At 32.6% G+C, this 26,578-nt stretch overlaps 1 protein-coding gene across 5 annotated transcripts in view; it reads right to left on the reverse strand.

Moving 5' to 3' along the window:
• Positions 1-26,578, reverse strand: part of ABCD2 (ATP binding cassette subfamily D member 2) — a gene marked incomplete at both ends in the record, with an annotated part of 79,075 nt that overhangs the window by 43,828 nt on the left and 8,669 nt on the right. For 2 of the 5 annotated variants that reach the window (XM_079714436.1, XM_079714435.1), the window contains 4 exons: positions 16,068-16,213; positions 19,901-19,995; positions 20,729-20,897; positions 23,720-23,841. In XM_079714436.1, the coding sequence (XP_079570562.1) occupies positions 16,068-16,213; positions 19,901-19,995; positions 20,729-20,897; positions 23,720-23,841 (532 nt within the window). The remainder of the gene's footprint in view (positions 1-16,067; positions 16,214-19,900; positions 19,996-20,728; positions 20,898-23,719; positions 23,842-26,578) is intronic. The other 3 variants (XM_079714438.1, XM_079714437.1, XM_079714439.1) reach the window with 2 other exon arrangements.

The following is a 26,578-nucleotide window of genomic DNA, read 5'->3' on the forward strand; positions in this document are numbered from 1 at the left end:
AACACCCTAAATGTCCATTGACAGATGAATGGATAAAGATGTGGTTTATTTATTCCATGGAATACTACTCAGCTATAAAAAAAATAATGAAATAATGCCATTTGCAGCAACATGGATGCAACTAGAGATTATCATACTAAGTGAAGTAAGTCAGAAAGAGAAAGACAAATACCATATGATGTCATTTATATGTGGAATCTAAAATATGACACAAATGAACCCCTCTATGAAATGGAAACAGACTCACAGACATAGAGAACAGGCTGGTGGTTGCCAAGGGGGAGGGGTTTGGGGGAGGGATGGAGTGGGAGGTTGGGATTAGCAGATGTAAGCTTTTACATAAAGAATGGATAAACAACAAGGTCCTACTGTATAGCACAGAGAACTATATTCAATATCTTATGAAAAACCATAATGGGAAAGAAATAAAAAGAATGTATAGATATGTATGAATGTGTGTGTGTGTGTGTATATATATATATATATATATATATACATATATATACATATATATATATATCTGAATCACTTCAATGTACAGCAGTAATTAACGTTGTAAATCAACTATAGGTCAATTTAAAAAAGAATATATATGTAACTGAATCACTTTGCTATAACCAGAAACTAACATAACATTGTAAATCAACTATACTTCAATTTAAAAAAAAAAGAAAAAAGCAGATACAGAAGAATTTCTATTTAGCCAGCTAAAAGTCATGTGGTTTTATTCCCATAGTAAATTTTTATTATTCTCAACATGATTAATAAATAATACATAATTACCTAGATTTTAGAGAGTATATTCTGTTAAACACTTAAGTATCTCGTTTACCCAGAAATATTTCTTTTAGTAACTGGAGCACCACTTAGTTCACTGCAGCAATTTATGGGACCTCAAAGGTATCAATATGCATAAGGCTGCCAAATGTTTTCTTTGTAAAAGGAATTTGAAGAAGCAAAACTTTGTAACTTCTAATTGGGAGATTGGGATTGATACATATACACTATTGATACTATGTATAAAATATACAACTAATGAGAACATACTCTATAGCACAGTGAACTCTATTTAATCCACTCTGGTGACCTAAATGGGAAGGGAATCCAAAAAAGAGGGGATACGTGCATAGGTATAGCTGATTCATTTTGCTGTACAGTAGAAACTAACACAACATTGTAAAGCAACTATACTCCAAAAAAATTTAATTTAAAAAACTTTGTAACTTCGGGACTTCCCTGGTGGTGCAGTGGTTAAGAATCCACCTGCCAATGAAGGGGACATGGGTTCCAGCCCTGGTCTGGGAAGATCCCACATGCCGTGGAGCAACTAAACCCGTGTGCCACAACTACTGAGTCTGCGCTCTAGAGCCCGCGAGTCACGACTTCTGAAGCCCGCGTGACACAACTACTGAAGCCCGCGCACCTAGAGCTGGTGCTCCGCAACAAGAGAAGCCACCGCACTGAGAAGCCTGCGCACTGCAACGAAGAGTAGCCCCGCTTGCTGCAACTAGAGAAAGCCCACACACAGCAGCGAAGACCCAACGCGACCAAAAATAAATAAATAAGTAAGTAAATAAATAAACAAATAAAATTGATTTTTAAAACTTTGTAACTTCTTTAAAAGATTCATTTAATATTATTTATGACTTCTTTATGACTTCTGAAATCTGTTAATTCTCTTTGATGAACAGATATGAAAATTTATCTCATAAAAACTCTTAATTATAATTAAGTTTTGCTTTGCAATGCTTAATTTCTTATTGTGTTTATAAGCCTAATAATATGTAGAATATGCATTCTCAAAATTTTAAAAATAAAAACAGAACTAAAAGGAAGACACTCTTAGCTACTAAGTTTTAAAAAATTGAATCAGGAAGAGATTTAAATTAAATGTCTACATAATTTGTTATTTGATTTACTGTTACTCAAAATGATTTAATAGAATATGAAAATTGCTATTTTGAAAATTTATGTGAACGGAATATTGATGAAATTATATAAAAATATTTCATAAAAGTATATATTCATTAAGGAGCCAAAAATATTGCTTTATTAAAGTTCCTTTTTTTCTCAATTGTTTTATGATCATGTGAAATGGTAAAAATAACATGTTCTATATGTGTTTATTGAGGTACATAGCAACTAAGGATACTCTAATAATAGATTTTATTAATATAATTATTTAAAAATACTACTATAAAGTTACAACTGAATTCTCTGGAAAGGCTATATCAAGGAAATTTGGGTTGATGTTGAATCTATTTGAAAGCACAAAAAAAATGGAGGACCCTATATCCCATGTTTATATGATTAGTTTGCTTGTGATCCTTTCTCCTGCTCATAGGCCTGGAATTTAACATTTTAAGTTAGCTCAAGTTTCTCTAGTGCTACCACAGTTATACATAATTGATAAGGACTTAAAGTACTCTTTACTAAACTTTCCTTTCTAGATATATAGACCTATTCAGATTATCTTCTAAATATTTCAGGTAGATCAATTACCATGTCACTTGCTCTGGCCCATCAGAAAGTATAAACGTAGTCCAAACAACAAAAGAAATAGATTGCTTACAATTAGTAGATATCAAAAAGATAATGTTATCTAGTTTCAATTTATTTTCTCTAAGTAAAATCCAGAATTACCTGTATTTGTTGTGGAAAAGATATTGGAATAAAGCTACAGGTGTCATACTATAATTTAGATTATCATTATTTGAGCAATTATCAAAATTTCCTTTGTAATCTGAAATTACTTTGAATGCATCTATATTTAAAACTGTTAATTATAATAGTAAAATTAAAGTAAAATTATTAGAGATCAAATCCACTCCCAGGGATTATGGCTTTTTACAGTTATATTACAATGTCTCAGGGTACTTCTATAATTTGTATTATACTGCCTACTTTTCTATATTAAATATCTGACAATATATGATTCTTGGCAAAATGTATTGACATTTATTAGGGTTTATACTATTCTCTCTTTTCCTCTTTAATAGAGACAAAGGAGGAAGAAGAAAGCACTGAGAAATGTTAGCTCTGTACTTGAAGTCTTTGGAATGATCACCCAAAATGCTAAATATTTCACAGTCATCTAGAATTTAATTGTGAACAATATTGATAAAAATTTTACAGCAATACTCATGTATTTAAGGCATGAGATGTGTTAAGTTTAAGAATAAGGTACAGCTAAGTACTGCTGTGTTACCATAGTAATAAGTTAGCAATCTGAAAGCCATAAAATCTAGCTATTAATAATTCATATAAATGTACATTCTGGAACCAATCATGTCATCAGAATTTTTTCATGAACAGCAACAATTAGATTTGAGTCCTCAATGCATAAGTCACTCATAATAGTCTTAAAATAAATATGTAGCAAAAAAGAAGAAATTCCCAACTGAAAAGATATACTTACCATTACTGAAATTACATTTCTAAGATAAGATATTTCTAGGTACCAAAGGAGATATGTGCACAGCCTTTTAAGAGCAGGGACTGTGTTTATTTCCAAGTAGTAATAAAAATACTGTTAGTGTAATAATCAAAGTACTCCCAAACTGGGAAGAGTGCAAACTTTTTAAAAGTCAACTTTGTTGTATTTATCATTATATTAGATTACTGTATGAAATTCCTGATATTTGACCTACAAAAATTGCAATTCCATTTGGTTTAACCTAATAATTGACTCATAAAATAATGAAAACTTTTATATGCAAAGGAAGATTTTTCCATTATCATTTTTATAAATTAGCCTATAAAAGAGTTAAATATGAAAAAAATGTATCCTTAACATTTTTCCAAGTGATAAATAAAAATTAAAGCAAAAAATAAAAAGCTATGGGAAATCATTTTTATATTTATAGATCTTTTAGAGATTTTTAAAAACTGAACTGTACCAATTAATACACAGGAGGTACTAAAATGTATAGTTTATCATTCTGAGCCAATTGTCCAAAGATATTTATGCAAAGTTTACTTGATTTGAATCTAATAGAAAGCAAAGGAATAGAAGTGAATTAGCTATAGCAATACTACTGAGCCTTATTCGTGGCTAAAATAATTTCTTTTAAAAAAGATATGTTAAGTGACACATATTTATTGCCATCACAAAGAAGATTCTGTGACATACCTAGTGCAAGCAAGAAAATAAATAGTTTGCTTCCTAATTAGTATAAGCCAGACCAATTTGGCAGTAGAAACCAAATCAGTGGAGATGTTCATTCACTCATTTATTAAATCATTCATCAGACATTCATTGCACAGTTACAGTATGCCAATAGGTATAATACAAACTTAGTAGAATACCCCCAGTGCTGTACAGAGTGCTGTACAGAGATATGCCCTTTCTAACTTATATTCTATAAAGATTTATTCAACAGTGACTCAAAAAGGGCAAAATCTGTTCCAGTGACAACTCCCTCTCCTCAAGTCCAGATTTGTCTAATTTGGGGGCAACAAGATCAGTGTATGTATAAACTTTTAGGTATGGGGCTCCATGAGTATGCCTGGATTAAGCCATATTACATTTTTCCTTTACTACAGTGCCCTTTCAGATCAACATTCCACTCAGGCTAGCCTGCATCTTACTTAAGTAAATACACTCCTTGTCCTTCAGAGGCTCTCCCTATCTCGTTTTGGCACCTAGAGATTCATCAAAAAGTCCGAAAGCTAGAGACTCAATAGAAAACAGTCATCAAGATATCTAAAGTAGCACGACCCCATATTCTCATGTACGTCCTTTTCCAGATCACACCCTCATTTTTTAATCTGAGATCTCAGGCAAAAAGAAGAAAAGTAAGTATCACACCAAAAATTCTTTACTGACTATGAGGGCACCCTCTCTTCCATGGAGAAAGGAGGCAAATTAGGTCTTCTAGCCACCTTTCTGGTCTCATGTGCTTTCTGGTTCCTTAATAGTCATTATCTAGTTTTAAATGTGTGGATTAAAAAATGCTGTTGTACAACATAGTTCTCTTATCCCTCCTAAGAGGAAATCCTGGATTTGGAAGGCATTCATAAAGAAACAATTCAAAAGAAAGTTCATATTTTAAAATATCTACAGAACTTATTTGACGCAGGCACATCTTAGCATGCAGTACAGTTGTGGCAATGCTGCTGTTACCAGTGTTATTTAAGTATTCTGTCCATTCTGCTGAACTTCCTAACACAAAATACAGTCTTTGTTGCAAAAGATAATCTCTTCTTTTGACAACTTAAAGGGTAAATAATAATTTTTTATGCCATAATGCATCATGAAAATTAAGATTTGCTTATTTTACATTTCTGCAAGAAGTCTGATTTAAAACTATGGGTATATTTTTGAAAGATTATTTTATATTTTATAGAGAAATAGATTTTAGAAGAATAGGAAAGAACAGAGAACATATTCTAATTTGAAAGTGATTTTAACATAGTTTAATTTAAATGAATTTCACTTTTACACAAGAATATAGCTTGTTTCACATTAACATAAATGAATGACAGCCAAGTATCTGTGCTAAACTTTATGCTAAAATTGGCTTGGATTGCCCTATACCCCAAGAATTATAAGGACCTCTGCTTCCAAACAATAGCTTGATATTAGTACAGATTCAGCATACCAACCAAACAAACTTAACTGGTGATACTCACTTTCAAGGGCAGGCAGGAGAGTAGTAATTTTTCAGGAACATGTACCCTGCTGCTAGCAATAAGCAAGACAAAGTGACTTTAGAGTCAGACACACCAAAGTTTAAGTGCTGGCTCCAAAATTTATCAGTGGAATGACTTCAACCTCTCCAAGTGTTCTCATCTATAAAATAGGGATACTAACACCAACTTTATGAGTTGTCATACAGAAAAATCAGAAACATGTAATATATGTAAGCAGTGACTAATATATAGTAATTGCTTGTGTTAGTAGTACTAGACCAGAGATGCTCAGCCTTTGCTCAAGATGCCCTAGGATCCACCAATTATCTCAAGAGGTCATAAGACTGTCAAAATAAAAATCAATATTAATTCACCTTATTTAAAAAATACATAACCTATATCGTTAAAGGGATGTGTGGAAATGCCATCAAAGAAAACAATGGATTACATGTTGGCACTTCTAAAAGATGAGATTTCATGTCATAAGCTCTTCTAAGAGAAACAGTTGAAGGATATAGAAATTTTTGGAAGTGAATGCAAACTATAAAAGAATGATAGTTTGTTATTCCCCATATATTTGGGACAGTGTTAGTGAATCTTTTTATTTTATTAATTTAGATTAAGACTGTCTGAGAAAAGATTTTAAGGTCAAACTGTAGGGCTTTTTTTTTTCTACCTGAGGTAGATGTTTTTAATAAGATTATTTTATTAACCTGCAATGAGAGGCAGTGAATACAGAGGATTTGTATCCCAAGATTTGGTGAACTCTGACCCTGGCTTTAAACTGGTGTGCAACTCTAAGTGTTAAAGTTTATAATCCCTTTGAACTCAAATTTAATCATTTAAAATAATCTATTTAGCATGACATGCAGAGAGTGATCAATAGGTACTGTTCATATGTTAAAAGATAGAAGTAATGTTATCTATATTTAATTCTCTGTACAATCTAATTAGTCATGCTATTATTCCTGTGTACAACCAAATTTAGGATTTTAATGTTGTATTTAATTTAAAACTATGATTCATAGCTACTTTATCTATTAAGCAGCATTTACACTTAGTCTAGAAGATTAAGTAACATGATACTTGAATATAATATCTTGTGAATGAAGTAGTTAGTAAATAAATACTGAGCTGATAATATGTTATTTATAATTTCAAATATCTTCTGACCAAAAAAAAAATGAGTGTTGTAGAAACAAGTTACTGTCTTCTTTTGCTATGTTTTTCAAGAAGCACTAATAGACTAAAATGTTTGTTTTGTTTTGTTTTGTTTTATATTTTTATTAGTTTCTGCTTTATAACAAAGTGAATCAGTCATACATATACATCTGTTCCCACTTCCCTTCCCTCATGCATCTCCCTCCCTCCCACCCTCCCCATCCCACCCCTCCAGGCGGTCACAAAGCAACAAAGCACTGAGCTGATCTCCCTGTGCTCTGCGGCTGCTTCCCACTATCTATCTACCTTACGTTTGGTAGTGTATATATGTCCATGCCTCTCTTTCGCTTTGTAATAGACTAAAATTTAACCTGCTAAGATTATGTCATTTATTCAAAAAGAGGAGATGAGCTTCTTAGGTGGATACTAGGGAAAGGGCAGACCCCCAAAGCACTAGAGAACTTTAAAAAGTAATTCAAAGAACTTCAGCTGAAAGAACATCTTAGGAATGATTAAGGACCTAGGGGATGGATGCTATTATCTTCAGTATGTACCAATGACATAATATTAATAATAAATAATTGCTTTACTCAGCTTGGTATATTAGAAGGAGGGTGGACAGAACAGCCCTGCTTAGAAGGAAGTATCCTAAGAACAAAAACAGAAGACTCATGCTTACTTGAATCTGTGGCATTTCTGCTCTACTTAGACATTTGAGAAACATCCAATTTATGACAATTGTTAAAATTCTAACTTTCAAAACCCAGGTCAAGTGACACGCTGTTCTACAATATTTTTTCTCATTTTGAATATTTCTATAGCATTTCTTGTCTTTCTTGAGGCATTTATCCTGGGTTTTATAGGACATAGTTGCATGTTTTTGTTTATAACCAAATTAGACACAAACACACATTGAGAGTGACTGTGTCTTTCTTTATTCAGTATCCTCTAAAGTATCTTCTAGCAGGGAATTAATAAACATTGATTAAAAAAAAAAAGAGTAGAGCATTGACAAAGAATAAAGTACAGTAATTTTCCCAAGATATGAAATAAAATATCCCTACTATTCCACCCCCATTTTTTTCTTTTCTTTTCTTTTAAAAAATGCTTAGTCAAATTTAATTCAATCCTTATAATCCTTTCACTTTCTTAACCTTTTACTTCTCATACTTCAAAGTCAAGTACGGGCAGAAATGTGTACAAATTATCTTTTCATGCAAATATGTAGGAAGTCTGAATCTATTTTAGATCTGTTGGCCTTAGTGTAAATATCTGGGCATAAAGTTTACAGTAGTAAGAAGATCATGGTTAAAATTTCTGTCCCTAGATATTTCTACCAAGAAAGGGTAGTGACAGAAGGAACTTTGGAAACAGAATTACATGGTGGGTTGTTGCCAAACTGGAGAATGTTGCTGGGGAGAAATATGTGATGTATACAACTGATACCCTGGAGAGTTTTTTTTTTTAAGTAGTACAAAGGAACCCGAGATTTTGGTGCCTTTTGTCAGTAAACACCTATTATCTTCTGTCTTGCTTTCTGCCCTCCCTTCCATCCTCCATCCCTTCCTTCTTTCTTTCCTTCTTCGCTCCTTCCCTTCCTCTCCTTCATGCTGTTTCCCCAACCCCCACCAAATGTTTCAATTTCCCATTTTGGTAAGTGTTAGCATACAACAGTATTTTGTTAGCAAGTGAACTAAACAAATTAAAGATTGGGCTTCAGGGATTCCCTGGTGGTCCAGTGGTTAAGAATCCATCTTGCAATGTGGGGGACGCCAGTTTGATCCCTGGTCGGGGAATTAAGATCTCACAAGCCGCGGGACAAATAAGCTCGCAAGCTGCAACTACTGAGCTCATGTGCTCTGTAGCCCACGCACAGCAACAAAGAGCCCGCATGCCACAATTACGACCAGACGCAGCCAAAAAAAAAAAGAGGCTTCAGAGTCTTTAATGGCTGAAGACAGAGATGTACTAGGGAATTACTAAATGACTAATGAGCCATAAATTTGTGGATTAGTGAAAGCTAGAGCAGGAGATCATAAATCAACCTTTAAGTGGTTAAGACAAAGTGCACCAAGAACTGACAAAAGAAATTCAGGATCTGTATTCAAGTGTAAGAATTTTCCTGAGGGTCAGATGGCTAATACAGTAGGGAACAATGAGTTTCAGCTATCAGTTTAAAAAGTATAGTCACATTGCTCAGGAAATTCAGTCTCAAACAGCCTAAGATTGCCAAAATAGTTTAAGAACTATCTGAGCAAAACTAAGAATTTTACCATCTACCATCCCAAATAACTTTTTATTTGTATTCTTGAAACAAGGCCAAGATTTTCTTTTATCTGGTTCTCATTATTAATATTGCTGAAGTAACAGAAGATATTAACTGGGAAAATATTGAGGTGATTTTACAATTTCTCAGGAATTCAGGTTTCCCAACTTGAAACTGAGCCATAGCAGCTCTTCAAATTCTCTGAAAATTTCATTAAAAAAATAAGCAGTCCCAATATACTTAATCAGAACATTTTTTCCCTCAGTTTACTTTTTCTTCTGTACACTACATGACATTATTAGAAATCCATTTTAACAAAACCCACTCCTTTTTCGCCAGAAAAATAACAATTAATTTACATTTTATCATTGCATAAAGAGATTGATCCTCTACCAAGAAGTCTTTCTATCATGAAAAGTGAAAACAGGGGGATTATTATAAAGGTCTGTTTGTGACTTATGAAGTTTATTCTGTAGGTACATAAGACTCAATTCTATATTTAATTTACAGTTTTTTTCTGCCAAACTAGTACTTAACCTATATTCTATTGTTATAAATTAATGCAATAAGATACTAGATAATATTCATTAATAAGAATATCCTAAAAAGAAAAGTTTAAGATTACCTACTGACAAATATTTTGAAATAGGTTGTAGCAGCTTTCTTTCTTTTTTTTTTTAACTTTTTATTTTATATTGGAGTATAGCCAATAAACAATGTTGTGATAGTTTCAGGTGCACAGCAAAGCAACTCAGCCATACATATACATGTATCCATTCTCCCCCAAACTCCCCTCCCGTCTATGTAGCAGCTTTCTTTTAAATCATAAAGACACATAAGATTATTTTCAAACTTTTTTGAAAAAATGAATAGCTTTTATTTTTTTTTAATTTTATTTTATTTTTTTTGCAGTATGCGGGCCTCTCACTGTTGTGGCCTCTCCCATTAAGGAGCACAGGCTCCGGACGCGCAGGCTCAGCGGCCATGGCTCACGGGCCTAGCCACTCCGCGGCATGTGGGATCTTCCCAAACCGGGGCACGAACCCGCATCCCCTGCATCGGCAGGCGGACTCTCAACCACTGCGCCACCAGGGAAGCCCTGAATAGCTTTTAGAATACTAGATGTAAATACTATATTTAGGCTCTCCTAGTTTACATATACATTTAAATAAATTTTATGCTCTTTTGAAAGATATTGGTCCTATAGGATTTTAAACAAATACAAATTTTCATGTTTCTAGAAGCTTTATAATCAAGATAAAATGACTTTTAACATTAATTCTTAAAAAAAAAATTAAGCCTTAAAAAATAGACTTTCATTCTCATTTTTCTTAACTAAGTTGTAGTTGACCTTTTGCCTAGGCAAGAGTAAATTTCATAATTAAGAAAAAGTTTCCTAGTGATTTATGTTTGTTGCAAAATAACATAGGTCTCGTGAGGGCAAAGACTAGAATTTTTGCACTTTTTTTTTCTTTATTTTTCCACTTTTAAAAACTGTGGTAAAATACATGTAAAATAAAATTTACCATATTAACCATTTTTAAGTGTACAGCTCAGTGATATTTTTTCCAGGTTTACTGAGATAAAGTTGATGTATAACATGGTGTAAGTTCAAGTTATAAACATGTTGATTTGATATTCTTACATACAGCAAAATAATTATCACCATATTGTTACCTGACACTTCTATTACTCACATAATTACCACTTTTTTTGTGGTGAGAACATTGGTCTACTCTCTTAACAACTACCAGTATATAATGTGTTATTAACTCTAATCACAATGGTGTGTATTAAATTCCTTGAATTTATTCAACTTCTAACTGTAAGTTTGTACTCTGGACCAACATCTCCCCATTTCCCCCACTCTCCAGCTCCTGGTAACCACCACTCTACTCTGTTTCCACAAGTTCAGCTTTTTTAGATTCCACATATAGGTGATATCAATACAGTATTAATCTTTCTCTGTCAGACTTATTTCACTTATGTTGTCACAAATGTCAGGATTTCCTTTTTCATGGCTTAAGAATATTCCATTGTATATACATACATACCACATCTCTTTCTATTCATCTGTTGACAGACATTTAGGTTGTTTTCATATTTTGGCTATTGTGAATCATGCCTCAATGAACATGGGAGTTTAGATCGTACAGCAGTTCTCTTTTTAATTTTTTGAGGAAACTCCATACTGCTTTCTATAGTGGCTCCACCAACTTACATTCTCACCAGGAGTTCATAGGGGTTCCCTTTTCTCTACATCCTTGCCAACACCTGTTATTTCTTATCTTTTGAGATTAGCCACTCTGACAGGTGTGAGGTGATATCTCATTGTGGTTTTGACTTGCATTTCCCTGATGATTAGTGATGTTGAGCACCTCTTCATGTACCTGTTGGACAATCTGTATATCTTCTTTGGAAAAATGTCTATTAAGATCCTCTGCCCATTTTTAAACTGTGCTTTTTTTTTTTTCCTATTGAGTTGTATGAGCTCCTTATATATTGTGGATATTGACCTCTTATCAGATATAAGACTTGCAAATATTTCCTCCCATTCCATTGGTTGGCTTTTCATTTTGTTGATGGTTTTCTTCACTGTGTAGAAGATTTTTAGTTTGATGTAGTTCCACCTGCTGATTTTTGCTTTTATTGTTTGTGCTTTTGGTGTCATATCCAAAAAATCATTGCCCAGACCAATGTCAAGGAGTTTTTCCTATGTCTTAAGAGTTTTATGGTTTCTGGTCTTACATTTAAGTCTTTAATCCATTTCAAGTTCAGTTTTGTGAGTGGTGTAAGACAGAAGAAGTCCAATTTCATTTTTCTGCATGTGGTTATCCAGTTCTGCCAGTACCATTTATTGAAGAGATTATCCTTGAGTAGTCTTGACTCTCTTGGCAAATATTAATTGACCATATGCAGGCATTTATTTCTGGGCCCTCTATTCTCTTCCATTGGTTTATGCCTATTTTTATACTAGTACCATACTGTTTTGATGACTATAGCTTTGTAACAGAGTTTGAAAACAGGAAGTGTGATGCCTCCAACCATGTTCTTCTTTTTCATGATTGCTTTGACTATTCAGGGTCTTTTGTACTTCCACAAAAATTTTAGGATTGTTTTTTCTATTTCTGTGGAAAATGCCATTGGAATTTTGATAGGAATTGCATGGAACCTATAGATGGCTTAGTGCAGTATGGACATTTTAATAATATTAATTATTTCAGTCCATGAATATGGGATATCTTTCCAATTGTTTGTGTCTTCTTTAGTTTCTTTCCTCAAAGTCTTATAGTTTTCAGTGTATAGGTCTTTCACTTCCTTGGTTAAATTTATTCCTAAGTACTTTATTGTTTTTGATGCTATTGTAAATGGAATAGTTTTTCTTTATTTCTTTTCAGATAGTTTGTTGCTAGTGTATAGAAACACAATTGATTTCTGTATGATGATTTTGTATCCTTCAACTTTACTGAATTCATTGATTTGTTCTAAATGTTTTTGGTGGAGTCTTTAGGATTTTCTACATGAAAGATCATATTATCTGCAAAGACAATTTTACTTCTTCCCTTCTGGTTTGAATGCCTTTATTTCTTTGTCTTGCCTGATTGCTCTGTCTAAGATTTCCAGTACTTTGTTGAATGCGAATGGTCAGAGTGGGCACCCTTGTCTTGTTCCTGATCTTAGAGGGAGAGCTTTCATTCTTTCACCATTGAATGTGATATTAACTCTGAGTTTGTCAAATGTGGCTATTATTATGTTGAAGTATGTTCCCTCTAGATCCAGTTTGTTGAGAGTTAATATTATGAAAGGATATTGCATTTTGTCAAATGCTTTTTCTGCATCTGTTGAGATGATCATATGATATTTGTTTTTCATTCTATTAATGTGGTGTATCATATTTATTGATTTGCAATGTTGAACCAACTTTGCATCCCAGGGATAGGCTAAAGGCTCATCAATATTATCTTTACAAATAATCAGTTCTTAGTTTTATCGATCTTTTCTATTGGTTTTCTGGTTTCTATTTCATTTATTTCTGCTCTTCTCTTTATTATTTCCTGCCTTCTGCAAAGTTTGGACTTTATTTGTTGTTCTTTTTCTAGTTCCTTTGAGATGTAAAGTTAGGTTTACTTGAGATCTCTTTTTTTCTTAACTTATTGCTATAAATATCCCTTTTAGAACTGCTGTTGCCACATCACATAGGTTTTCATATACTGTGTTTCCATTTTCATTTCTTTCAAGATATTTTAATTTCTTCTTTGATCCACTGGTTGCTCAAGAGTGTGTTGTTTAATTTCCACCTATTTGTAAAATTTTCAGCTTTCCTCCTGTTATTGATTGCAAGTCTCATGTTGTTATAATGGGAAAAATTCTTTGTATGATTTCAATCTTCCTAAATTTGCTAAGACTTATTTTGTGTCTTATCATATAATATTCCTAGAGAATGTTCCGGGCATGATTGAGAAGAAGTGTATTCTGCTGCCATAGGATGGAATGTCTGTATATGTCTACTAAATCCATTTGGTCTAAATATTGGTTCAAGTCCAATATTTCCCTGTTGATTTTCTGTCTGGATGAACTGTTGAAAGTGGGGCACTGAAGTCCCTAACTATTAATTTATTGCTGTCTATCTCCCTTCAGATCTGTTAGTATTTGCTTAATATATTAAGATGCTCTGACGTTGAGTGTACATATATTACAACTGTTATATCTTCTTGATGGATTACCCCATTTTCATTATATAATGACCTTCTTTGTCTCTTTTTAGCAATTTTGGCTTAAAATCTAATTTTTCTGATATAAGTATAACTATCCCTGCTCTCTTTTGGTTTCCATTTAGATGGAATAACTTTTTCCATCCCTTCACTTTCAGTCTATGTGTGTCTTTAAAGCTGAAGTGAGTGTCTTATAATGTCTTATAATGCAAATAAGTTGGGTCTTGTTTTTTCATCCATCCAGCCATTCTATGTCTTTTGATTGGAGAAGTCAATATATTTACATTTAGACTAGTTATTGACAGGTAAGTATTTACTAATGCCATCTTATTGTTTTCTGGTTGTTTTGTCTCTTGTTCCTTTCTTCCTCTCATGCAGCCTTCCTTTGTGAAATGGTGATTTTCTGTAGTGGTATGCTCTGATTTCCTTCTCTTTATCTATTGTGAATCTACTGTAGGTTTTTGTTTTCTGGTTCCTATGAGGCGTATATAAAACATCTTGCAAGTTTTACTCTCCCCCTTTTATGTTTTTAATGTCATAATTTTCCTCTTTTTATATTGTGTATTCATTAATAAATTGTACTAATTATAGTTATTTTAATACTCTTGTCCTTTAACCATTATACTAAGAGTTAGATGGTTAACACACCACCATAATACAATATTAGAGTATTATGAATTTGACTATATATTTACATTTACCAGGGTTGTATATTTTCATATGTTTTCCTGTTACTAATTAGCAGCCTTTCATTTCAATTTGAAGAACTCCTTTCAGCATTTCTTGTAAGGCAGGTCTAATGAACATGAATTCCCTCAGCTTTTATTTGTCTGGGAAAACATTTCTCCTTCATTTCTGAAGGATAACTTTGCTGATTATGCACTTTCTTATGTCTGAGAAATGTCTTTTATTGCTCAGGGTATAGCTATATTCAAGAACTGTATCTATATTATAAATGAAATCTAAAATAGCAAAAAATAAAAAAATTTATGTATACAATTTTATCTGCATTAAAAGAGTAGATTCTATGATGTAACAGAATATTTCCTCATGATTTTATGCTTTAAAACCTAAATAAGAAATTAAAATCGGTCTACTTAATGCATTAATGTCTGAAACTTAAACTTTGGCAGTATTATTTAGTTTTCAGATCCAGAACATTTCCCAAAAGGATTCTAAAGCACGGACAGAAAGAGATAATGATTCTGCTGTTACAGATGTTATCTATTTTGTGTTAAATATAAGTATTCATAGCACTGCTCACATCCAATATTTTTTTACTGGCAATACAGTTCTTCATCCTTCTACACTTCAGATAGTTTCCTACTACTCTGATAGGTCTTACTTTAAAGAAAAAGTCCCACAAAGCCTCATCCACATAACTACAACATATGATCTAAAAATTAGTCCAGTGGGCAGGGCTGTACAAACACTTTCTGACAAAGGAAAAAGATGAAGAGAGATGTGATAGCACCATACTTGATGTAACTTTTATACTTGCTCTTGTAATATAATTTCAGCATAGGTGCTCTATTAGGTTCCACAGAATAGTCCTCTAACACAATAGGAGTACTTTTGTGACGTCGACCTAACCCAGGGTGATGACAGATGGAAAACTTACTGGGTCAGATGAATTTAATTTTAATTCTCTTTAAATTTAATTTTCTCTCACCCACAATGAATATTCCAAATTTTCAAGTATAACTTTCTGTTTAGACATCTGTAAATTGTTATGAAGGAAGATAGTTAAAAACTTCAGAAGAAAAATGTTCCTTTAAATATTTCTATGCTTACTTTTACACTCATTATTAGAGTAAAATATTTTTAATTAAGGTAGTTTCAAATCATTAATTAATTATATAACAGAATTGTGATAAAGATTATTTCACAGAGGCTCTTAAAACATAATTGAACAATTTTAGAACATATGAATGTATGCAGCTTGATGGAAAGACTAGTATACTATCCAAGAACTATTAATTTTTTGTGAGAAGAGATAATCTGACATCTAAGGCAATATACTTACTCTTTGGAGTAGCCTGCTACTCCTTGAGACTAACATCTATAGTCTCTGAGTGTTCATTACAATGACGTGAAAATGAAAAGAATTGTTATTATACTGGAAACTATTATAATCAAAGCAGTAATAAAACTTTTTAGGATAATTTTTATTTCCTTAACTGCATCTCTCAATAAAAACATGCTTAAAGATTACCTACAGAAGAGCTTAAGGAATCAAGATAATTCAAAAGCAAAAGGAAATTGTTCATTGTGATATAAGAAACTTTACCTACCTTTGTGGAATATAGAACATATGTTGTGGAGGTGGTTTATATAGGATTCCTTCATACACAGGCCAGAGCCCACTTAAAATTCTGAAGAGAGAACTTTTCCCACAACCATTGGGACCAGTTATCAAAAGATGCATTCCTTCTTCTACCTAAGGTAAGAAATAAAATTAGAAATTACAATATGTAAAAATGGTTTCATTTGGCAGCATTTAAAAGGGATTTTTTTTAAAACTTTCAAACACATGATAACCTAGGATGGGCAAGGAATCAAAGAAAAACATATCGGGATTGAGACCATCAAATCTGGCTTTTGACTACGCTCTGACGCTAAAAGCATCATAAAATGATCCAATTCCAAAGAAATGGATCTTCTTCAAATGAGCACTGACTTCCCAAAATTTTCATTGAGGTCTTGCCATCACATACTACACAAATACATAGGAACATAACCACGTGGAAATAAGAAATTGTAAAAATTTAATTTAAATTAAAATAGATTGAATTTATTTTATTTATATTAATATTTGATTAAATTTACTTCAATTAAGATACAACTCTGTTGTATTTGTAAGTTGGAGTTCTACAAGTCAGCTGGGTTGTTTAATTCAGTAGTCTGAAATGTTACAGAAATCACAAAAGCCCATAATGAGAGACATAAAATGATTCTAATTTTGGTTTATTCACAGATGGAGAAAATATGTTTAGGAAATTAAGACAGAGACAAGCAAGAAGACTGTAATTTAGTCTTATGTCTAGGGATGAATTAAGCTATTTATCGATTGTTGATTGGATGATTCTCTTAGAATCTTTCAGCTTACTTATCATTTAAACAGTTAAATTTCATGACTTCTTATTCCACCCAATAGGATCAGGAAGTTGTCAATGTGCTATCTTAAAGGTATTGTAAGGGTCAAGAAAAAGGAACATTTAAAAATCTGATTTACTTCTAAGAACAAATGATATTTTATAATCAGTGACTAAAAAATGAATATAGCAGGGCTTCCCTGGTGGCGCAGTGGTTGGGAGTCCGCCTGCCGATGCGGGGGATGCGGGTTCGTGCCCCGGTCCGGGGGGATCCCGCATGCCACGGAGCAGCTGGGCCCGTGAGCCATGGCCGCTGGGCCTGCGCGTCCGGAGCCTGTGCTCCGCAACGGGAGAGGCCACGGCAGTGAGAGGCCCATGTACCGCAAAAAAAAAAAAAAAAAGAATATAGTATAAAAGTACGAGAGGTAGAAATTTACAGTATGCCTGTATATGTAGCTTTGTACAGTATAGATACAAATATCTAAGGTCCATGATGTAGAATACATTATGTTGAAAACTCAAAGGTGAAAGAGCATTATATTACTTGTATTATGTCAGTATAAGGAACCATATCCATGTATATCCATTACTCATTTGCTGTGTATAACATAAGCTAAAATCTTTTTGCTGAAAGAATGCGGTAGGGAGAGGAAGGGGGAAGGGAGGAAGGGAAGGAAAAAAAGGTTGATATGAAGGTTTGATAAAAGAACTAAGAATGTATGTAATAAATATATGTAAAGCAAAAATGGTTCAGATCTATATTCTAAGTAATTAGTCATTTCCTCGGCAAACATTGATTGAATATCTAAATGTGCTTGACATTCTTCTAGGCACAGAAGATACAGTGCTGCTCAAGACAAAGTTCCTGTTCTGTGGAGCTTACATTTCAATGGCAAAGATGGCAATAAACACGTGAACAAAAAATTAACTAGTCATAAATGCTATTATGATAGCAAAAAAGGAAGATGTGTTAGGGAAAGATGGTGGCATTGTGAGGTTGGCAGGGGAAGGGGTCTTCTTTTGATTAGGTGGTCAGGAAAGTCCTCTTTGAGGAGATACCATTTTGCCTTAGCCTGGTGACAAGAAGCAACAAGTAAGATCTGGTGGAAGAGCATTCCAGGCAATAAAGATAGCTACCACAAGGACATAAGACAGGAGCAAGCTTGAGTCTATAAAATCTGACCACAGATATTTTTTCTCCCTAATTGTAGGCAAACTGAAATGCCATTTTGATAGAATAAAGTTAAAAAAAAATCCTGGGAAGAACCCAGAATGGGTTTTGTGATTTGCTCTGCTCTTTCAGTAGAGAGAGGATTAAGAAAGTTTAATTTTGTAGAAGCATAAACACTTTTCAAAAGATGTTTTAAAGGTATGTGCCATGGCAAAAGGTATATAAACAAAATATTTAATAGGGTCATTCTCTACTAGGAATTCTCAGAAATTTAACACATTTTGAGTCATAATAGAAGACTTTTCTACATTCATATCATTTTTTAGCATAAGTTTTCTGATGTTTAGTAAACAGTGTGAGGCAAAAGAATTCCCACATTTACTGAAATTTTCTTCTCTAAATGGTTTTTTAATTCCAAAAGGCTAACATAAGAACGAGAATGTTTTCCTCTAGAAACCTGTTTATTTATCAATCCATGCAGAGGAAACAAAATTTTCTATTATACTTTGGGGACCTGAGACTTTAAATAAAACTCCCTGTCTGACTCAGAAATAAATAATTATCATAAAAGTATACTATATTAAGATATACCATTGGAGAACCTCAAAATTTATGACACTTTCACTAGATTAAGTATTTTAAAATTCATTTTATATAAAAATATACTGAGCTCTGAATTTTTTCACAGAAAGAGTGTTATGTGTCCACAATAATGTATTTAGTTAGTAGGTGGGAGAATTTAAGACTCTTCCTCTATTTAATAAATGGAGCAACAAGAATTGATATTATGAAACCTAACCTGATGAAAAACCTCTATAAAAAGTCATACATTAAAAATTGCTAAAGTATTAGCAAATAGTTAAATACCCCATGTAGGCCTCTTCAAAGGCTTTATTTTAAATCTACTTAAGATTATGCTGCATCATTAGCACCTTATTGCTACTCTATAGGTCCATTAATGGAAAAATAGAGCCCATCCAAATTGTAGTTAAAACACAATTTCTCTTACGTTTATTAACTCAGAATTTCTCCCTGTTCAGTACTTCTTATCCTCTTCCAGCAGGCTTATGCATTTTCAAATACATCTTTAATAATTAAACCTAGACTAAGGTCCATATTAAAATCATTAAATGCACATATACGGTCATGTTTCTAATTCTGTTATCAAGTCCAATCATGTCATTGTTTGAACTACGCACAGATAACTCCATTATACTTATCAGCAAATTATTTTGTACTTGGATTCCAAAATGTGTGTTTGAATTTTACAATACTTTAAATCAGGGTCTCAGATTTATTAGCTATTTTTGCACCTTAGTTTTTGTAATCAAGACAGAGTATTAAATAACAAATAACTATTATTCTCAACAGAATTAAAAACTAAATTCCAATTCATGAATCTTCTGATCATTTTTTTCCTAATAGAAGATGTGATTATTGAAGATATAAATTAAATTTAGAGAATGTAAACTTGCTGATGACTTCTCTCATATTTTAGTAAATATATAACAATATAGGCTTGTATTTTTTGAGTAACTCCTATAAGGAAAAAAATAAAATGTATTTCCAGATATTAATTTCTGAAGAAGTTTCCTATTGTTCCCAAAAGTTACTTTGTATAGGCTCTCAGTGTACTCTAATTTTGATTTTCAACCAGGCCATAAAGCAGTAGAAATCAAATTTTTCTTTCTCTCTGCTTTCTGAGGAAGTAACTGCTTCTGTAATTGAGCCTCTGTGCATACCTTGATTTCCCCTCCTTTCCATATGCTCCTCCAAGTATTTAATATAAAGCACATGAATTCTGAGTTGTTTTGTATTATTGTGTTGGCAACAATCAGAAGATTCTTGAATATCATCTTACTTTGAAGTTTAGCTTGGAAGCCACCACTTCTCCCGTTGGTGTAATTATGGGAACATTTTCACAAATAATTCCATGATCCACATCAATAACTTTTCCTATAAGTTAAGGAAAAGTTTAAGTTTCAAAAGCTATCATGTGTTATTGCTAATTAAATAACTTAAAGTATAATGTAGCATAACAGATAAATTCACTATAAAGATAATTTACATTAATGAATCATAGAAATAAATGTAAATATAGATATCTATATCTAAAGAAAGTCTAATGTAAATTTGCACATTTTGACATATCTATTTGGAAAATCTTTCTCAGAAATATTATTTTACTGTAATATGATGTTAATATCATAATGAGAGCAAAGCTAAACTCTATCTGGTATAACCCAGCCACACTGTTTATAACTACTTATTTCTCTCAATTAAACTTTCCTATAGAAAAAAAAACACAGTTGAAAAAAGGAAATTAAGACATAGAAAACTATAATTTTTAAAACTATAATAACCAAGCCAAATGATAGAATGATGGAGAACAGTATGACATTAGCTCTAATTCTGTTATTTGAATTTTAAACGCAAACAATTCATTCTGCCATATGTGCAGTTTCTAAAAATAATTCTAGACATTTTGTCCTAAATAAAAGTAGCATAATATTTTTTATGGTAATATTAGTCACTACTCCTCAAAATGCAGCACTAACTTTAGGAATAACTGTTTAAATAACTAAATGTTGGTTTCTTACATCTGTTCAAAGCTATCTTCTAAAAAACTTTGGTTCTGTTGTTAAACATTTAAATATAGAAAAAATATAAAAACATTTGAGTTTAATACCTTTGATTTCCAGTGTCTCACTGAGGGGTAATTCTACGTTAACTCCACTCTTGCTATGGTTTTCAGACTCTTGCAAGACAGCAGTTCTCTTATAAATGCCTCTTTTAACTTCATCAAAGACCCAAAACATGTTGTATACTCGAGCAGTATAGCCTGCTAATTCAGTTATCTAAAACCAACATAGGGAGATAAAATAGTATACTCAAGACAGACTTTTAAACAAATGTGCAATCATATAAGCCTCTTGATTTAATGTTAAAGATCCTATTTTATTATACATGAAAAGTAGATAGTATATCTGATAACTAAAACCAGTAACACTAAAAAACTTATCAAGAAAGCAGCATAGCAAGTCGACAGCTTAAGTTTGATTGGAATTAAAAAACACATAAAAATTATTCATTCAAGTCAGGGTTCAAAGCGAAATGTAAAGACTTCAGAATATTAGTGAGACTTAAAAATCTTTCAATCAATTTTCTGATTTGGCCCCCGTTTGCATGAAAATTTGATTTCCAGAAATTAGAAGGTTTGTGAAAAGCTTAAATCCATTCAGTGAAATAATGATTCTTTATTTTGATATCTTTTTTCAATTAAAAATAGAAGATTTTAAATAGAAGAAAAATGCATATTTTTCTTATTATGAAATGACATTTCTGAGTCAAACTGATTGTCAAAATTCCTAAGTTTGGCCAGAGAAAATACCCCTGCTAGTGGATACCAATATTGGTGTGAGCTCAGTGAAAAGCTTTAAATCCTTTTCAGTCCAAATCCCACAAAATTCAGCTTCTTTTCAAGCCAAACATGATTTATATGCCCAAAGAAAAATATTAAGTATGACTTTTTTTCTAGATGAGATTATAAGATGAGATAAATCTCTGCTTTAGTTCAAAAGGCTCAATAGAGTGGTATCTTGCTCCTATTCTGCCAGTTGTCCAATTTAGGTTGAATCTCTGTTGCTTTTCTATTAAAAGAACACCTTGTTATCAAGGTGACTCACCTGAAAGGTGACTCATGGACTGTCAAGACCATCTTTCTCAGTGAAAAGGAAGCAACAAAAACCATTCCCTTACAGAACTGTTTAGTAGGAAATTGGTATCAATAAGCAAGGCATGTCACTAATAAATGTCTCTTAAACAATAAACTATGGACTAATACATTACCAACATTGTGTAAGATTTTTGTGTGTGCAAAACTTAAACAGTGAATGAGCAGGTATTATTGTTAAAAGCCTTCTACCACATGTCTCTACTGTGTGAGAGGTCTATAATTAGATTAGTATTTCATTTCTATATATTAATGTTATAGCTATTATATAGGATAATTTCTAAACTGTTATCTAGAAGAATCTCTTGAGTTCCCAAGTAGAGGAAATCAGAACTAAGGATTAACAAAATATAGATCCAAAAGAAACCTAAGTAAATATAGTTGCATTAAAAAAACCTGAAACAAATGAGGAGGTCAATTAAAGAAAGGCAGGAGGCATTGAGTTAGTAGACCAGGATGCAGGGATGAATGGGCAAAGAGTGTCAAAAAAAAAAAAAAAGAAATGAGAACGTGACTGTGGACAAATTACTTTCAGATATAAGACAAGGGGGTTTGTCTAAAAAGAAACCTTGTTCCCTCTAGAGCTAGTGGAGAATCCATGATACTTTCATGTGCTTTCACAGGAGTAATAAGATTCTTTAGAAGTAAAAGTTCTATGATTCAATGCACATACAGGCAAAACGAAACAAAATGCAATAATTTCTTGTGTTGGAGACAATCTAGAAAAAAGATCTGATATTCTCTCTATGACTTAGATAGCAAAGTGTTTGAATGTGAGATATATAAAATTTTGATTTCTCATTTAATTTTAATAATAAGTAATTTATTAGCTGAAAAAGCTATCCCCAAAACTGTGTCTCCAGATTATCAAAATTACTATTTGAAAAAAAAGTTTTAATTGAGTTGTCTTGCTTTGTGGCCCTAAACAACTGGTTTTACCTTTTTTTAAAAAAACCCAATTCAATAAATCAGTTGTTAAATGAGATTGAAAAGTTTTGTCAGCAAATCACAAACTTTGCAACTATCTTATATAATTTATCAAAGGATAATTTAATAGGTAGCTAAATTTATAATGATGCTCTGGCAATTTATATTGATACACAAGCCACAAGAGTAATTAGTAGTGAGAATGACTGTCCATGGGAATATTATTTAATATCTGAATTGAATAAAGTGTTTTTTAATCTTAACCCTTTGTTATCTGTAGGTCTTATTACCATTCTCTCAGCAAATATTTACTGACCATATACAATATTCCAAGCATTAAAATAGATATTAGGAATGTAAAGATGAATAAGATAGTTCCTGCTTTCCACTCAGGGTCTTACGCAAAAGATAGATAATAATAATGTGGTAAAGCACCAGATGTACTATGAACACAGAGAAGGAAGACCCTGACTCTGCAGGGAAGTCAGAAAGAAAGTGGAATCACAAAAGGGTTTTTTATACGTGGTTGGTAAGGCTTGACTTGTCCTGAAGTATAAGTAAAAGTTTGCAAGGTATATAAGTAATATTATTGGCTAACACTTATCAAAGTGCTTACTATCACAACAACACTACAAAGTCATCACTATCATTATCCCCATTTTACAGGTGAAGAAACAGACAGAAACAGGTAAAGTTCATATAATTTGTAAATACTAGAGCAAGAATTTAGATTTAGGCACTCTGGCTCCAAAACCCATACCAAAGGACCTTTTAGTAAAATTTAAGAGCAAATATGTCACACTATAGACAGAAAAAGGAGTTGACAATTGAGAGTATAAAAACTGAAAGGTATTAGCAGCAATAGACTTGGGAGTTGTTGTCCTTTATCTTGATTATACTCAGCAATTTTTGGTAGAGAAAAGCTGTTTCCAAAATAATAAACATATGTGGTAATTTACATTTTTGCTTCATTTTCATATATCTTAGTTTAATCAAATTGATAACAAGAAATGCAAGTACCTCTTTGTATGAAGACATAATCCTTTCAATAGCGTCAGCTCCAGAGGCCAATAAATTTCGAGCAGTGGTAAACGCTTCTGTCCGCTCACTAACCATAGCTTGCTTTCGATCATCCTCTAGATCTAAAAGCAAATTACAAAACTGTTGAATTTTTTAAGTAACTAAATGTTTTGTTTTGTACTATGAGACTGTGACTAAAACAACCATATGAAAATTTTTCATTAGTATCAGCAATTTCCTAGGAATTAATGAATTATTTTAAAAATAGTGTTTGTACCAGATTTTATTTAAATCTTCCTTTGTCTTATTATTTTTCTAGAAGGAGAGTTAGAAGAATTAAATCTATAGGAATTAAGACTATTTTAATTTAGCATTCTTTCAACCCTTACCAAAATCAACGTCCTGCCCTTATTAGAGCTAGGAAATAAAATACTACTGATTCAGTCAATAAAATACCATTAACTACAATCTAAGCTAATATTTCTAGTGTTATTTCTTTAATAGAAATGCAAAGTAGCTGACCCTCATAATCTAGCTCTGTCTACCTGTTTCAACTTTCACCCTAGAGTTTAGCAACACCCCAACCATGCAATATTCTGCTTACTCTCTGGTATTTGCATATATAATATTTTCTGACTTTAATATACTTTCTTTTTTGCCAAGCTCTTTCTTAAAGAGTTAACTCTTTAGTACAGGTTTTCCTGGAAACACTTGTCTGGCTTTTCCAGTGGACTATAACTTCTTTAAGGGGCAAGACTGTATTTTATTCATTATTCATAGTACTCACCAGAGTGTCTAGAACACAGTACTCCTTAATGTGTATTGAATGGATGGATGGATAGATAGATAAATATCTTAAATTACTGTCAATGCAGAATTATGGTTAAAAGCCAGAAGTCAGACCAAGTTAGAGTCCAGACTCTACTACTTAATGGCAAGTAGTAAAGTTAGTAGAGCAAGCCACTAATCTACTCCATGCTACTTTCTCATGTGTAAATGAGGGAAATAATAGTATATCTCAAACAATTCTATCTCAGAGGGTTGTTGTGAGATTTAAAGGGGAAATACAAGCAAAGTGTTAGCCTAATCCAGAGTTTATAATAATTGCTCTTAAATGTTAGGTGTTATTATTTTCTCTAAGTGTTATTGTTATTATTGCATATCTACTCCATTTAGTATTATTCTTTAAAATTATTCTCTCCAGGTCATTACTTTAATCTTGGCATCAATTTGATTCTCTATCCAGTCTTTCTATGGACTATCACCAAAATTCTAAATTGAAAGCTGTAAACTAATGAAGAAATTAGAATAATATAAATAGCCATGGGCCCACTTTGTTATTTATTTTGCTTGGATTTATCTCAGTGAAAAGGGTTTTTTTTTTTTTTTTCTCCATGACATGCAAATATTTAACATGTGCCCTGCTACAACTACCGGATACTTTCACCTTTACTTGGTCATAGACAGCTCAGCTGAGTTTGAAAGGGATCCATGCATAATATAAGGTAAAATTCACTCAGCAGATATTTACTGAACAGCAGGATTTACAAGAAATTAGGCAAGGTGTTACAGGATATGCAAGGATTAAATGTAATTTTCAGATTCTTTCCTTAGGAAGCTTACAGTTTGATAGGAGAAAGAAGACAAGTTCCCAAATAACAATGCAGGGCAGCCTATGAGGAGAGTTAATATGACACATTTGAAGGATGCAAAAATAATTTCTTTCTGCAAGAGACAAGAAATACTTCATGGAGGAGTAGACTGGGAGTGAGGCCTTAAAGACTGCATACAATTTTAAAAGATCACAAGTACAGCATAAGCAATGTCTCAAAGAAGGGAAATTTCAAGCAATGCCAATTGAATAATAACCTCATCAAGTTACAGTATGGGTTGGTGTTAAGCACTGATTTTACTTGAGTATCAGAAAAACCATGAGTTTATGGGGACCTCCTAGCTCGAGAGTTAAGTACTGCTCTAGAGAACTATCTTTAGTTCCCTTGAAGTTAGTATGTTTCCTTGAAGAATGAAAAAAGAAAGGCTTTGAGTGTTAGTATAAGTGATGAGAGAAAGACCTGAATGGCTAAGTAGGCTGGGAACAGAATGTAGATATTCTTAAACACATTTAAATGTGTGATAAAATTTAGATAGCCACAAAAAATTAACAAAGGATTCTCAGCAAGCTACCAAAATAGTGACTGCTGTATCAGTTAAAGTGCTAAGAATAGTTTTGGCTCAGGGAATGTGGCTGATGATCTAAAATAATTATGGGATTTTATGAATTTGGGTTAAAAGGGGTTTGAATAATAGCTTTCACTGATAGCATCATTAAGAAGAAATAAAACTGATCAGAAGCAAAAAGAACCACAATACTGCAGCTTGTGAAACAAAAAACACATTCACAGAAAGACAGACAAAATGAAAAGGCAGACGACTATGTACCAGATGAAGGAACAAGATAAAACCCCAGAAAAACAATTAAATGAAGTGGAGATAGGCAACCTACCAGAAAAAGAATTCAGAATAATGACAGTGAAGATGATACAGGACCTCAGAAAAAGAATGGAGGCAAAGATTGAGAAGATACAAGAAATGTTTAACAAAGACCTAGAAGATTTAAAGAAAAAACACCTAGAAGAACTAAAGAACAAACAGAGATGAATAGCACAATAACTGAAATGAAAAATACACTAGAAGGAATCAATAGCAGAATAACTGAGGCAGAAGAACAGATAAGTGGCCTGGAAGACAGAATGGTGGAATTCACTGCCATGGAACAGAATAAAGAAAAAAGAATGAAAGGAAATGAAGACAGCCTAAGAGACCTCTGGGACAACATTAAACACAACAACATTCACATTA

The sequence above is a fragment of the Hyperoodon ampullatus genome (assembly GCF_949752795.1).
Source record: "Hyperoodon ampullatus genome assembly, chromosome: 11".
Lineage (NCBI taxonomy): Eukaryota > Metazoa > Chordata > Mammalia > Artiodactyla > Ziphiidae > Hyperoodon > Hyperoodon ampullatus.